Source organism: Gobio gobio (genome assembly GCF_949357685.1).
Source record: "Gobio gobio genome assembly, chromosome: 19".
NCBI lineage: Eukaryota > Metazoa > Chordata > Actinopteri > Cypriniformes > Gobionidae > Gobio > Gobio gobio.
In genome coordinates, this window is record NC_137112.1 from 31,246,243 (window position 1) to 31,261,977 (window position 15,735).

A 15,735-nucleotide genomic window follows, 5' to 3' on the forward strand; every position below is an offset into this window, starting at 1 on the left:
TGATTGATTTCAATTTACTCAATGAAAGACAACATTTTGTGTGTAAACAGAGGCCTCGGCCAACAGCATACTATTAACATTACACATTAAACACACACCATGAGTTACCTGCTGTCATTTGCATGTAAAAGTCCCGCCTACAAAAGAACTCCAATAAGAGAGTTTCCAGTTGCCTTTATGAGGTATCAGGAACAACACACACGGAATACTTCCAATCATTAACACATGAACATCCACCTGTGAAGACGTTTTCAGAACACGACAGCACATTCAGAAAATTACACGTTAGGAAAAGGCTCGTCCTCAAAAAAAAAAAAAAAAAAAAAAAAAAAAAACCTTACTTGGGGGGGAAAAATGCCTCTGTCATAAACATCTTGGTCTGTCCAAACATATTTTCCAGGAGTCACAGTCAGTCATGCATGTAAGACTGTACAAGGCCAACCGCCACAACTCATTTTCTCGGATAATAAAGCCTTGCTTAGGAAAATACGGACTTGTGAGACCATGTGAGGGACATTTAGCTATCTGGACAGGCAGATTGTCAGACATTAAAGAGGCTTTTTCCACACTTTATCCTTTCGGAATCTGAAAAACTGAGGAAACCGAGCTACGTTTTTTGCATTAGTCTGTTTGAAGTCTTTCCCTTTTTGCATTGTAAAGCCATAAATCTCTCTCTAAAAAACTGCTGTTAGGTTGCTAAGATTCAGAATATACATACTGTACGTAAACACACATACTAATACATAGATACCATGATACAGACCCAGAGGTGAGTAATAACCTATAGGGAAAATTCAATAAAAATATTTTCCTTTTATGTGTTTTTGTTTTTTTTTATACACGGGTGATGAAGAAATAATGTGCTTGCATGACATTCCTCATTTTTAGACACTTTTTTTTTTTTTCCAGTTATAATCATAATTATTCAACTCATACAAAACAACACCCTCTTTTAATGTGCCCACTGATAGATATAGTAATACAATAAAATGACACGTTAGACTGTTAAAAATTTCGGAAGTGCTTTTGACCGGAATGGAAATGAATCCGTCTGTTAGGGAAGCCGTGTTCGCCATGCAAATATCTTGTGAATCCTCATGCAAAGATGTTCCTTCACCTTTATTTGACATGTTTAGGTGCACGTCGATGGCTGGATTCGCTAAAAGAGAAGCAGAAACTCTGCCGATGTGGATTATACGGTGATAAATGCACTGTAACTATAGTGATTATTGTATAACAGATTTGTAGAATCTGTAGAAAAAGACACGTTACGTTGGAGGTGTCATGTGACAAGGAACTTTTTGTTCTATTCACTGCAATGCTGAATGCGTCTGCTTCAAGTTGCACCAGCACCAGAGTTTGAGAGGGAAAAAGTCTCTTGGAAAGCACATCCACTGCTTTGTCCTCAAAGTCTGACCCCTTTCCCATAAAATCAGTCTATACAGGCGGAAAAAACTCCAAACCACTAATTTTGGATTAGAAAAGAGGGATTGCTGATGTCCATGTCTCAATCCAAACTAAAACAGTGCTGTAAAATCACTCCAATATTTCCACGTGTTTATTAATTCCACACACACACACTCATGCTCACTCACGCAAGCATCCATTATTAGTTTGAGTTTGTAAAGTTGTCCGCAGTTTTCTGTTAAGATCCCAAAAAATCAGTATCAGAAGGTGCTCTTGGAATTACTGCGAAACCTATTGGGATCGAGGCTGTAAACCCTCAGACTGGGCAGGACTTGTCAGTGGGTGGTGGAGGGGGTGGTGGTGTTGGTGGGATGGTGGTGGTCGGGGAACCCATCGCTGGACTGCCCCCAGCCGAACTGCTTTTTGGGAACACCACAGGCTTGGGTTTGGTGGCTGGGGGTTTATCTCTGAAGGTGGAGCCGGAAGCAGACAGGCCCGTGGTAGACATTGACGAAAGAGGGCTCTTGGGACTGGTGCTCTTGCCAGGTCGGAAGGTGGAGGGCATGTCGCTGGCCGAACTGGCACTGCGCTGCAGAGGATGCTGGGAGGAGTCGGCCTCACGGAGCAGGCGGGAATGAAGCGGACTGGAGGGTTCGGACGCCCCACCGCTTTTTAGCTGCTCTAGAGTGTCGAGCACAACGTCAGGAGCGTGTTTGACGCTGCTCTGCCTCTCCAGCTCTCGCAGCTCACTTAGAGCCGTGTTCATAGTGGCCTCAATGTCCTGGAAAAAAGAGAAAGAGAGAAGAGAAATAAGAGAAGAAAGACAAAAAGAGAAAATTATTATATATGTGATTATTTTATATTTATCTTGAATTATTTAATTTTTTTTCTAATGAATATTTGTAACAAACAGCACTTCTTGTGCTGTTATTGTTTTCAAATTTAATTTAATTTAGTAATTTAATTAAATTACTGAACTTTAAGTATTTCTTATGAAGGCCTAGTTAACTGGTTAATATATCATTTTTTGTTTGCAAAACAATTAAAACAAGTTACTGACCAACTGCCTTTTTAACGTGTATTTTATGAAATGTAAGCTAGCCACAGTTTGATTGAGTTTAGTGCCATTTTCTAGTACTTTACTCCTTTTCAAAAAGACAACATCCGTAGCTTTAGTTTCAGTTACGGTCAGTCCCTTCTTATATCTGTTATAAAGCCAGTACAACGACAAAGGATGACTGGACCTCAGAAACTCCAACTCAATTACAACCACAGGCGGAATCGATCCTGGTCCTCTATCCAGCCGTGAAATTACAGCAAAAAAAAAAAAAAAGAAGATAAATAGGACGCTTTAATACACTGACACTCCACTGGAGAGCTCAGCACTTTTTCCGTAGAGGAAAATGGACTTTCAGTTTACCTGCGTGTCACTTTTATTCAGTGTAAGTTTGCAAGAAACCTGACAGGGTTTGAATTAGTGATGCACCGATCATGATTTTACATGGCCGATTCCGATACCGTTTTTTTTCAAGAAAACTGGCGGATTCCGATACCGATTTCCAATCATTATTTTTTTTTTACACAATAAAAGAATGAAAGTATACATTAACAAGATGCTTATTTGGTATTTAACAGGCTAAATTGGCTTTTGGCTAATGAAAACAAGTCCGCAATCTGAAATTAACGGGAAATTGAATTGGAAATGAAAAGGCTGAAAGGTGAAATTAAAGGCAACAACTGCATATTCTGCAATCCAAACAAAGATGTTACTTAAATCAGCATTTGTTTTTAAAATCAGTGTAAAGAAAAAAAGTCTTTACCAGTGAAATTAAATAAAACCAAAGTATATAATTGTTCCAAAATGTTAAATCAAATAATGTTTAGTGCAACGAAAAACAACTAAGATGCTACAGCAGGTGCTTTTTAAATCAAATTAAGTCAATGTAATTTTAAGGTAAAATAAAAATGATCATCCTATAGGCTACAGAACTGATAGTATTTCTTTTCAAAAGTGCATGCATGTTCTTCTTTAGGCTACAAAAAGAAGTATTTCGGCTTTGTCACAAGTTAGTCTGTTTCGTTCCAATCCGATCCAACACGTGAGAAGCTGAGCTGAACAAACGCTCACTATCTACGCTTGTGCAGGGCGCAGAGAGTTAAGCTCGCGCAACTTCAGCTCGCTCAGGAAAGCGGCTCTTCATTCCCTTCAGCGTATCTCGTCTCTTCCCTCAGTTCTCCAGTTTCCGTTTGTAACACACAAGTGACATGTTCGCGAATGGTTGCAATATAGGCGTACTTCCGGAAAAATCGGCAGAAAAATACAAAGAAAACCGGTTCCGATTTTTGACCGGTCAACCGGTGCATTCCTAGTTTGAATGTTACTGAATTTGTGCAGCAGTGAAGAACTGAATAATTCTGGGCTTGTACCTGTGAGCTGTGCTCCACCTGAGCGATGACCTCTGGGTCCAGTGGTCTGTGGTTGCTGAAACTCTTGGATCGTCCTGCAGGCGTAGACTTACGGAGCTGAGGACCTTCCACCTTAGTCTTCAGAGACGAGTGGCGAGTGATGGAGTTCAGGATGCTGTGAGCGCTGACTGGTCGCTTATCTGTCCCCTCCTTGGCCAGTCCACCTGCAGGCATGGAGGAGGTCTTTAAATTCCCTGCTCCTCCAGATGAGCCCTCACCAAGCCCCTCCACTGTCCGGATTGTTCTCCGGATGCTGGTTGCTTCTGGACGTTTCCTCAACCTGAGATGGATGAAGAATAGGCAAAATGTCAATATTATGAAAATAATTTATTTGAATAATACGGAAAGTAATGCAATTAAGGCCCTGTCCACACGATCACTGGTATTTTCAAAACTGCACCTTTTTCTACGCGGTTTGGCTGTTTGTCCACACGCAAACGCAGTATCCGGTTACTGAAACCGGACTTTTTTGAAAACTCTGGCCAGGGTGAAGATTTTTTAGAAACTCCAGTTACAGCGTTGCTGTGTAGATGGTGAAACCTAAGATTTCAGCTTGTTAAGTCGAAATGTGCACCGTTCTCTCCTTTGTTTGATGTCAGTTTGTGCGCCGTTATCACTTTTGTTTACATGAGTGGAGTGTATGCAATGGCGGACATAGCTTTTAATAACTCTGCTACATGCGCAGTTATCTCATTGTATTGCAGAACAGAGGCGCCAGAATGCAATAATACAACATAGTAAGGCAAATGTGTGAAGCTTCAGTCCACTTGAGCCCTGCCCCTGTGTACAGTTACCTGTTACTGAGTCCAAAGTAAACTTGTAGAAGGGTTTCAATGAGCCCATGGCATCCCTCAGTGCATCGGTGCAATGGATGGGACCCATGTGGAAATCAGGCAGCCAATCATAGCGCGGTTTTGCGTTTTCATGTGGACGGAGATTTTGTTTAAATCGTGCTTGTGTGGACGCGATTGTTTTTTAAAACGGAGGAGGAAAAACTCTGGTTATAAAAATACCCGTGTAAGTGTGGACTAGGCCTAAGACATTTTAAGAGACTAAATATATAATTTTAAATATTTAAGATATAACATATTAAACATATTCACTTTTTAAACATATGTAACTAATATTTCTACATTTAATCTATCTATCTATCTATCTATCTATCTATCTATCTATCTATCTATCTATCTATCTATCTATCTATCTATCTATCTATCTATCTATCTCTCTATCTATCTATCTATCTCTCTATCTATCTATCTATCTATCTATCTATCTATCTATCTATCTATCTATCTATCTATCTATCTATCTATCTATCTATCTATCTATCTATCTATCTATCTATCTATCTATCTATCTATCTATCTATCGGCTGTCAAGCAATTCAATAAAATTATCTAATTAATTACACAATGTGGTGATTAATTAATCACACATCAAATTTGGCTGAGAAATTAACCCCAAAAGAAAATGTTAAGTCATTATTGTGTTGAATGAGAAAAGCATTAAATAGACATAAAAAAAAAATCAAAGTAATTACAAAAAATATTTGATTTGATTCAACATAGAATTTATTACACATAAACTTTTAGGCTTCAACAGCCATGAGGGTGAGTAAATAATTACTGAATTTTCATTTTTGGATGAACTATACATTTAAATGTTTTTTTTTATTGATATGTAAATAATTTTTTTTAAATTAAATTATACTCTGAATAGGTGAGTATAACTCTGCCAGTAGGTGGCGGTAAATGTCTAAATGGGTCATTCATTAATTTGATTAGTTCAAACGGCTGATTCATGCAGGAATTAAGTAAATGGATCTCTTTATGAATAGACCATAGTATCATTCATACATTCACACATTGATTCACTCAAAACGTTGATTTATTCAGAAACGAAGCACAGTTGTGTGTTGCTCGGAGACACACAATACATTTGCTCTGGCTTTATAGATAATATTTTTGTTGCCAAAATTAAGAAAAAGCAGACAATATTGTGTCTAAAAAAATAACAACACAAAACGTATTTATTGAACTGTTCAGTATCACAGTTGTACTTGTGCTATTCGGGACAAAAGCAGCACTTGTGTGATATTCGTAGTTTTCAGTCACGTGACTGTCGTGGAGCCCTGGAGGGCAAAACAGCCATAGAACTGCAGCACAAGCCTGTCAATTTTCCAACTTAAAAACAAAAATATGTGAACAAGATTCAAGATTTGGCCACTTGTGATCCATATACAGCACCTGCTGCAGTATTTCAATCACTAAAAACCGAGGGACGTTTAAAAACGCTTAACGTGAAAAACACCAATATGGAGTAAATTAGTGGATTAAGCAAAGTTTAACGTTAATCAAGGATTTGTTGATCTGGGTTTTATTTTAAATCGAGTTGTGTTGCACCCTTTAATTGTAAACACAGATTAACTACGCAGAAAGAGCGTTAGAATTAAAAGGCTGATCGAGCAGCACAGGCGGAGTGTGAGCCGACGGCAGGCTAAAGAATCCTTATTAGTGCAGCCCACCCTTAAAGTGCCGTAAACAGGGATATTAAAAGATCACATTCAGTTTACACCTTTCTGATGATTCATATTATATGCAGATGAGCCCAGATATGAACGCAACGCATTTTCTTTATAATAGTTTCCGATGGAAAAAAAAAAAAGCTTAACGAGAAACCTTGTGTTTCGTTAATATTCTGTGTTCATTTGCTTGCCCATACAAAGTATGCATAATCAATAAGGTGTTTATTGAATTTGGTATTTTAATATCACTGTCTTACAATATTAACACTTACGACAAACCTGGTAAAAATGACTGGCGGGCAATGGAGGAAAGCCTTGTTTTGCCCTCCTTTAATCGAGTGACGTCACATGAAAACTTAGAATTGTTTCAATAAAATATTTTTTTACACCATTTTAAATCAACTTACTTGTTGAGGTTAGCTAGGTATATATCCGCCACATGACCTCCAGTGGGTGAGCTGGCACTGGCTCTGGTGGACACCTTCTCTTCCACACCATCATGGGATGCCTCTAGGTCAGATTTGGGACTTCCTCTACCTGCATATCCATCCGGCCTATTACACAAAATCACAGACACCTCTAGAATTCATACACTATAGGTGGTCTTACAATTAGTTAAGATCATAGATTTCTACTAGGTCACTGACTAACTCATTAGAAAAGCAGTTCTGACCAATATCATTAGCTAAAGTCAATAAACCGGACAGCTTACATGTCCTGCACTACTATGTACTGGTGCGGCACGAGTCCCTCTGTGCCGTTGTGACGACCCTCCCACCAGTCCTCAGATGCACGGTGGTACAGCAGCAAAGACGCCCCCTTCTTAAAGGAAAGCTCGCGGTTGGTGCGTCCAGAGTAGTCAAAACGTGCAATGGCCTCGATGGGGTCAGACTCTGAAACGTTCAAGGACCCTGACTTTACTATTAAGAGACACGAAAGACAGAGAAAGACAAAGAGAGAGAGGACAAGAAGGAGAGAGAGCGAGAGGGAAGAGAGAGAACAAAGGAAAAAACGAAGGGTTATTGCGTGGGAAGCCAAGCAGGTTAGAGCACAATTATTCAAACGGCTTTGGAGCTGCAGAAGGGGAGCACAGACACACAGGGGTGTGAAATGTCTTTATGGAAGATGTGGGCATGTTAGTATGGTCTTCTAATTGGCGTCTAGGCTCACCATCATCGCTGTTGTGGATTTCACAGGTGGTGTCAGGTGCAGGTTCATCCACTAGGGGGGGCTCAATGTGTGGATTATCACTGAAGAATTGACAGCAAGAAAGATGAATCAGTGGAAACCTCCATTTACAGACTTCAATGCATTAGAAATTACAACAACACAGACTTTACAATCAATACACACTTGCATATACACTAACAAATTAAAAGTTTGGATTCACCTGACAAAATTTATGTTTCTCACTATCTTAAAGACCTTTTGATGCACAGACTTCTGCTTAAATGCTTGAAATGTAAATGTCATTATTATAAATAAAATTGTAGGTAAAATAAATACAAGATAAACAAACAAACTACCTTTTGAAAGACATCTCTTATGTTAACCAAGGATGCATTTATTTGATCAAAATAACCATTTCTTATTATTATCAATGTTGAAAACTGCTTAATACTTTTGTGGAAATCTTTATGCATTTTCAGGATTCTTTGAATAGAATTTTGAAAAAATAAATATTTTGTAACATTATAAATGTCTTTACTGTCACTTTTGATTAATTGAATGCATTCCTGCTGAATAAAAGTATTTTTTCTTTAAAAAAAAAAAAGCACTACCCACAAACTTTTAAATGGTTGTATGTATATGCATGTATGTATAAATAAATCAATAAATGCACCGAAATACAGAGTTTGATGACACATGAAACCAACAATAAAGCTAATAAGCTTGTTTATAATATTCATATTTTTATATATATATATTTATATTTACTACCTATAATATGCATGCTTATATGTTTAGTTGCAATTTATTATTTGTATTTCGCATTCAAATAATGACCAAAACCTAATGACCCAATCAGGACCCCTTTTTCGGTCACAACACACAATTTTTACTACATATTTGCCATATATTTTGCATAATTTTATAGTTTTGACAACTTTACTATTCCTCAAATTTGAGAAAAATAGTCTAGGGTGAGTAGGTGTGTTCAATCGTTTCATTTCAAGTAAATCTTAATACTGGACTGAGAGGAAAAGAGCAGAAGCACAAAAAAATATTCCCAAAATGAATGTGGAGATTTCTGAGAGAAATTGTAGGTCTCTATGTCTCTCTCAGTTTGTTAATGCTTCTTTAAAGCAAAACAGGAAGCAGAACACAGATAAGAGGATCAAAGCTGGACCTTCCTGTGGCCTCTTGACTCCAAACTGAACCTGCCTTCACTCAACTCCTGTGGGGAATCTAATGGCACCAGAATACACTGTACCAACGCACAGGAAAATGGCTCGTTTCCAAGGTCATGCAGGCCTCAATGCTGATAACAGCCCTGTTAAGACATTCGCAGGCCAAGAAACCCTCTAATACCCTACTATTAATTTAGTATAAAAACCCAACTGAACAACCTGATCTCCCATTGAGCACTCAAGCAAAAACACTGACTAATTTACTGTCATCACTGTACCAATAAAAGCTGCTCTCTCGTATCATGCGCTGGAGGAAATTCAAGCTATATAGAGTGAAAGTGCAGTACTCTACCCAGCTGGAATATATCTCACTAAACCCATCCTGCTTTATTACATACAGTTGGCAAGCATGAAGTCTGGGCTAATGAAAAGTGTCGTTTCATTAGAAAGCAGCTTTAGACAGGGTAATAACGTGCTAATCTCTGCCTGGTGTGTGTAGGGAGACATTGTCAGACAGGTTTGGCAAAGCACACGTCCATCAGTGTTTCAGTCAATCTTTAAAATGACAGATTGGTCTCACTGAGCAGTCAGTTGGTGAAGAAGACCATGTGATCCCCCTGTCACTCCATCTGAGAGAGTGTGTGTAAGCTTTGATCTGGGCTCTTAAGGTAAAATGATCCTTGTGACTTCTGCACCCTTGAGCAGATGAGTTAGTGTTCAGGGAGGTCAGAAGCTGCTCTGATTCTTAATGTCTTCCCCAGAGACACTGCATGTCTCATTCTGCTCTCAGCATCAGTCTAAGACAAAGCTTTGACACTTATTTTACTTCTGCATGTGTAAGGACAGTCATGATCCCACTGTGCAAAAGTAAATTTCTTTCTCAAAAACAGCACAATTCTGCCCAAATTGTCATAATCAAAATGATTTTTTAAATTTTATTTAAAATATATTCTTTGTACAAGAATGCAAGATATCGGCTCCGCCCAAGTGTGCAGACATGAACCAATCAGGCTTCAGTATTCAGAGAAAAACAGTTTTCTCTATACATGTCAGCTACCGACGCAATGCGAGTGAATCATTTTGCAAGGGAACAGACTGTCATAAAAATAAATTATAAACACAAGAGAGAACCAACTTAATATTAATAGGTGATTATGTTGTATTCAATGCATGCTTTTTCCAGTGAGCTTTTTTGTTTTTATATGCATTTTCTTTTTTTAAAAAACAGTAATAATTTTGTCAGAAAAATATCTTAAACAAGTTTAGTGTTTTGTTCCTCCCTCATTTAATTAAAATATTTAAAATTACGAAATATTTTCCTTATATTTTGATGGTTTAATTTAACTAGTAGGGCTATTATAAACAAATATCCCATATTCATTCAACATTTTTTTTAACATATACTGTATATTATTCTGTGCAGATAGCCGAATTATATTTGTTTCGCAATAAAGAAATGAGAATTTGGGAGGAAAATGTCCTTAATTTTCATGAAAATAATATTACTATGTGTATTTAAATAGCCTCCATTTTCTTTATGTGAAATTTTTATTTTTATTTTATATTTAGCATGCAATATGAGCCTGACATTTCTTTTTGATATTCACTCAAAAGTTTATTTGTACCCTGACTGGCAAAAATAAAACAAATATTAGCTTTTATATTGCACTACTAAATAAAATATAAGAAGTTTCACATGAATCACAAATTCAGATCTAAGGCTATACAGATGTAGATGAAGCTAAAATACAGAATGTAATATCAGAATGTAAAACAGTAGTTCATATCAGGACAGTGTTTACTACAGTATTTTGTTAACGTGTCTCGACTTCACGTGACTTTAAGCCTCAGGAAACTGACAAGAGACTAAACCCTGAGCTAAAAACACATCATCTCACCAGCTCAAAGTCTTAATTATACCGCCCATGCAATCCAAACAATCCCATGCATGAAAACCACATGAAATGAGCCACGTCTCTATGCTTGCATCTCACAAGCAAACCTGATCTGGACATGTTGCTTTCTTTTCATGGTGACACAGCAATCTGAAGTCATTTCCTCTTTGACATCCAAAACAGTTATTAAAAAGCTATGGGAGGCATTTCATTAGCGCTTGCCTTTGAGCAGGGAGGATGACCTCATTTTTAATTTAAAAACGTTTTAAGATGATGTTTTATGAGTATGGCTGTCTGCCACAGTGCTGTTGAAGTTGCCTTCATTGTGACATCTTTTGGGAATTCTAGGTTGTGTGCTGACATTTCTGGGGGTCAGAAATCTATCTGTGTCTTCAACCATTGAACTGACGGCTTTAATGAGCATAATAGATGTAGGACGTAAACTTTAAAAAGTTACTGGCTCCCTGTAGGGCTCTGTTGGTCTTTATAATGTCTCTTTATCTTTATAATGTTCAATCCATCATTTCTGACCGGTTCTGCATTAAATCAAGCTCGTCTGATCAACTCATTTCTGGTTTTGCGGTTCGGCTGAGCAGCTGCTCCAATAAAACGTGGTGCCAAAATTCACTGCCAATGAATTTTGCCAAGATTATGTGCTTCATTTTCATCCTTTTTTCTTTTTTGTAACCAAATTCACTCACACTGATTTTAGACTCACCAGTATTCCTCAGTGGCTCCTCCACGATCATAGATGGGCCCCTCCAGCTCACGAGGCCCTGGAAAGATGATCTCGTGATGGATAATAATAGTTTTGATGAGCTCGTTTACATGTGCCTGGCAGGAGACTTGATCATGGCCCTCGGGCACAGACATGAGTGTGGGGCCGAAGCAGATAGCCAGGTTGTAGGGGTCCATCATGTTGTCGTCACTATAGTGGGACAGACTAGTTAAAAGAGAGAGAAAAAGAAAAAAGAATTAACCAAAATATAGGAATGCAAATTGAATGATTTGGATTAATACATTTTAAGTTATTATTTTAATAACAACAACACATCTGCATGTTTACATTTCTCTTATGTTGGTTAATGGTCACAAGACAAGCTGGTGACAATTACCAAAAAAAAAGCCAATCATGCCCCTTAGAACATCCAGTAAAATAGAATCCATACACCCATTCTCACAATCCCTCAATTCAACCTCCATCACACACAAAACAAAATATCTTACATCCTTTTTTAGTAAGTGTTGTATTTTAATAAATAGCTTGTTTATATGTAAAGCTTATTGTTATGTTATGTTTTAAATTAACCAAAAAGTATGTTAGATGGATACTACACAAAAATGTTAAGATGGTACTAAAGGTTAGAAAATGTCATAAAAATAAATACATCGGAAAAAATTTGAGAACGGATACATTACATTTCTTTAATCACATTTTCAATAATCCCTAAAAACACTTGATGGTTTGAAGTATACCAAATATCAAAAACTCTAAACAAAATAGTCATACTATCCAGAAACATGTTAAACTGATCCCTGATTATATTCATTGATTCAGAGTTTGACGTCTGAAGTCCTAGCATACAAAGTATATGACCTAGTATATGAGAGAGACCAGCTCCTGCTGGACTAATGTGAAAAACAGACTGAGTTCCAGACTGAGACTCTATCTACACTTCCTTACGACAGCTCATTTATCATGAGCCTAAGCCAGCTTCCTCCCATTTATGTGTGTCTGTGAGACTGTTCTGAATGGTAACACCTTTTTAATTGTTCCCTTACTTACTTCATGGGATGCCCACTTCATTTAATTACTGAAAACTCGGATGTGTCCACAAAGTGAGAAAAGGTATCCTTATTTGTCTGTCTGTTTAGGGCAAGGGGGGTTGGGATACAAGCAGTAGGGTCACATAAACATCCACATGGAGAGGCTCCAAGCCAAATTTATGAGCACTATCCTTTCCAGACAGTTACAACTGCACAAGCGTCTCCAATTACCCATCCCTCTTTCTTTATATCTGTCTGTCTTGTCCTGCAAACGTCTATACCATCCCGGTGAAGTCTCTTGATGTGTATTTGTGAGTGTATACCATGCATACCTTTGGACGACGCACATAATTTGGCTGTAACGCAGGCCAGAGCGAATTAGAGAGAGCAGCAGTTCTTTAGAGACCTATTCTGGCACCTCCATTGACTTTTATAGTGGAGGAAAGATCTATCGGCCGTAGCACAAACAGAGAAGCCATTCACTGAGGGCTACAGACATCCAGCATGGGAGCACTAATGGGGGCTTGATGGCGACACCATACCTCAACACACCCTCGCTTCCCCCTTCTGGCTGTGATACGAGGGCTGGAAAGGGTTCAGATGCTTTAGGAAAACCAGACACGCCTGCGTGCATAACAGCGGTCTGGAGTAGAAGCTAAGATCGTGTTGTGGTCTGGAGGGTCTTTCAAAAGGACCACAGGGTGGAAAAGAGTGGAAGAATGAGAGGCAGAGATACGGAGGGATGGTTCCAAGAGGCTTGAATGCTGTAGCCCTCAGTCTTGGTTGGGTATGGGCCAATTTTCTCTTTTTGGAAAGAGAATATTTACATTTGTAGTAAAAAGGTCTAGTAAAATGGTAAGTTTAGATTGTATATAAGCTCTTTGTACGTTGAGGTAAAGTTAGCTGTAATAAATCACTGGAAAACGGCACTGGTTTAAAGGAAATGCTTACCCAAATAATTCTGTCATCATTTACTCACCCTCATGTTGTTCCAAACCGCTAATTTTCTATTTATTCTTTTATTCACTGAAAATCTCATATCTTCAGGGCTCATCAGGGGTTCATGCTCCCCCGAGAGAAACTTTTTAAAATGGTGGCTCTAAAATGTGGATTTACAGTTGATTTCAGCATGAGGATATAGGGAAAATCTTACTCTAGGCTTGGCATTTGCAAATGAGATGAGATTTAAGACTTGTATATTGATATATATATAAAAAAAAATGTTTTGGTCATAATTCCACTAAACGTGTTTGGAAGAAGAAGAATGATGAGTACCATCCCAATGATCCTAAGAAAGGTGAAAAATCAGCCCAGAACTACACGGGAAGAGCTGGTCAATGACCTGAAAAGAGCTGGGACCACCGTTTCCAAGGTTACTGTTGGTAATACACTAAGACGTCATGGCACGGAATGGCACGGAAGCATGGCATGGAAGGATCCCCTGCTTAAACCAGCACATGTCCAGGCCCGTCTTAAGTTTGCCAATGACCATTTGGATGATCCAGAGGAGTCATGGGAGAAAGTCCTGTGATCAGATAAGACCAAAATATAACTTTTTGGTCATTATTCCTAGGGCTGAACGATTAATTGCATTTGCGATAATATCGCAATATGCTATAACGCGATTTCCTAACCGCAAAGGCTGCGATTACAGTCTGGTCACGTAACACGCGAGAGTAAAGTCTGCAGAAGAAGCATCAACTTGGCACGTTACACATTTCATATGCCTGGCCTAAAAGAAAAAAAAAACTATTTGTGTTTGATCTATCTAATATGGTGTTGTTCATACTATAGGCTACTATCATCTCTCCAATGATTCTGGATCGATTCTGAGCTTAGATTTTAACTGCAGGTGCGCAGTGGCGCTGCGTGTGTTTTAGAAACACCCGTATTCTGATTGCTTCCATTATATATCTCTCTCTCTCACACACACACACACACACACACACAATCACGCACGAACCATAAAATAATATTTCATAACGTTCGGAAAGGTTGACGGCGCGAATTGCAATGACATTCGCAGGCTTCTTTGCACAGGATAAGCCTGTGAGAAACTGATGTCACGCTTACTGTGTGTGTTCTCGCCCGCCGGTATTTTCCTTACAAATGCTCAACGAAGGCTTCATTCATGTCGTTAGTAGCTCACTGACAGAAGGCTTTCCATTTCAAATGCTCACGCGGCGCATTGTGAAGAGTGCTTGCGAGCACGCGTCTGTGCGCGTCTCAAAATGCTTTTATGACGCAAAATTAATGTTAACACCATCAGTAATGTCTTAATGAATTAAACAGACAGGGCAAAAACATCTTATATTTCAAAAGAGATCTGTGCATTAGTGTGAATGCAGGTCTCCCGCTGTCTATGATGTCATCATTAATAATCAAACAACAGTAAAGCTGAGAAAGAGAAAAATCACTCACAGTTCAGACACTCTTAAATACTGAAAGCACTCTTTGTTCATTGCTTGTAATATGTTTTTTTGTTTCTCTTTATGATTTACTACTTTATGTTTTGCAGCTATATTAGTTTATATATTTAAAATTATTAACATGCAATTGTTTTAATTAAAATGTTATAATGTGTAGTTATTTTAAAAAGCTTATAATTACATATATCATAATAAAAAACATATTAATTATTAATATTAATCTTATTAATTTATTAAAAACTTAAAAAGGAAAAAGTTCAAGAATTGTTTTGGAATCGGATCGTGACTCCCAGAATCGGAATCGGATCGTGAGGTACCAATTAAAGATTTCCACCATTACTATACAATAATGTATTGTTGAATAATACAGAAGATAAAGAGTTTAAAAAATAATCGCATATTAAATCGCAATATTGGTTAAAAAAAATCGCAAATAGATTTTTTTCCAAAATCGTTCAGCCTAATAATTCCACTAAACGTGTTTGGAGGAAGAAGAATGATGAGTACCATCCCAAGAACACCATCCCTACTGTGAAGCATGGGGGTGGTAGCATCATGCTTTGGGGGTGTTTTTCTGCACATGGGACAGGGCGACTGCACTGTATTAAGGAGAGGATTGACCGGGGCCATGTATTGCGAGATTTTGGGGAACAACCTCCTTCCCTCAGTTAGAGCATTGAAGATGGGTCGAGGCTGGGTCTTCCAACATGACAATGACCCGAAGCACACAGCCAGGATAACCAAGGAGTGTCTCTGTAAGAAGCATATCAAGGTTCTGGCGTGGCCTAGCCAGTTTCCAGACCTAAACCCAATAGAGAATCTTTGGAGGGAGCTCAAACTCCGTGTTTCTCAGCGACAGGCCAGAAACTTGATTGATCTAGAGAAGATCTGTG

At 38.3% G+C, this 15,735-nt stretch overlaps 1 protein-coding gene across 3 annotated transcripts in view; it reads right to left on the bottom strand.

Annotated features, from left to right (window-relative positions):
• Positions 1-618: 618 nt before the first annotated feature.
• The window catches only part of srgap2 (SLIT-ROBO Rho GTPase activating protein 2), a 114,910-nt gene continuing 99,793 nt past the window's right edge, over positions 619-15,735 (bottom strand). For 2 of the 3 annotated variants that reach the window (XM_079844355.1, XM_079844356.1), the window contains 6 exons: positions 11,365-11,589; positions 7,571-7,650; positions 7,113-7,320; positions 6,808-6,954; positions 3,835-4,153; positions 619-2,188 (listed from right to left, as the gene is read on the bottom strand). In XM_079844355.1, the coding sequence (XP_079700481.1) occupies positions 1,724-2,188; positions 3,835-4,153; positions 6,808-6,954; positions 7,113-7,320; positions 7,571-7,650; positions 11,365-11,589 (1,444 nt within the window). In that variant the 3' untranslated portion in view covers positions 619-1,723. The remainder of the gene's footprint in view (positions 2,189-3,834; positions 4,154-6,807; positions 6,955-7,112; positions 7,321-7,570; positions 7,651-11,364; positions 11,590-15,735) is intronic. The other variant, XM_079844357.1, reaches the window with a different exon arrangement.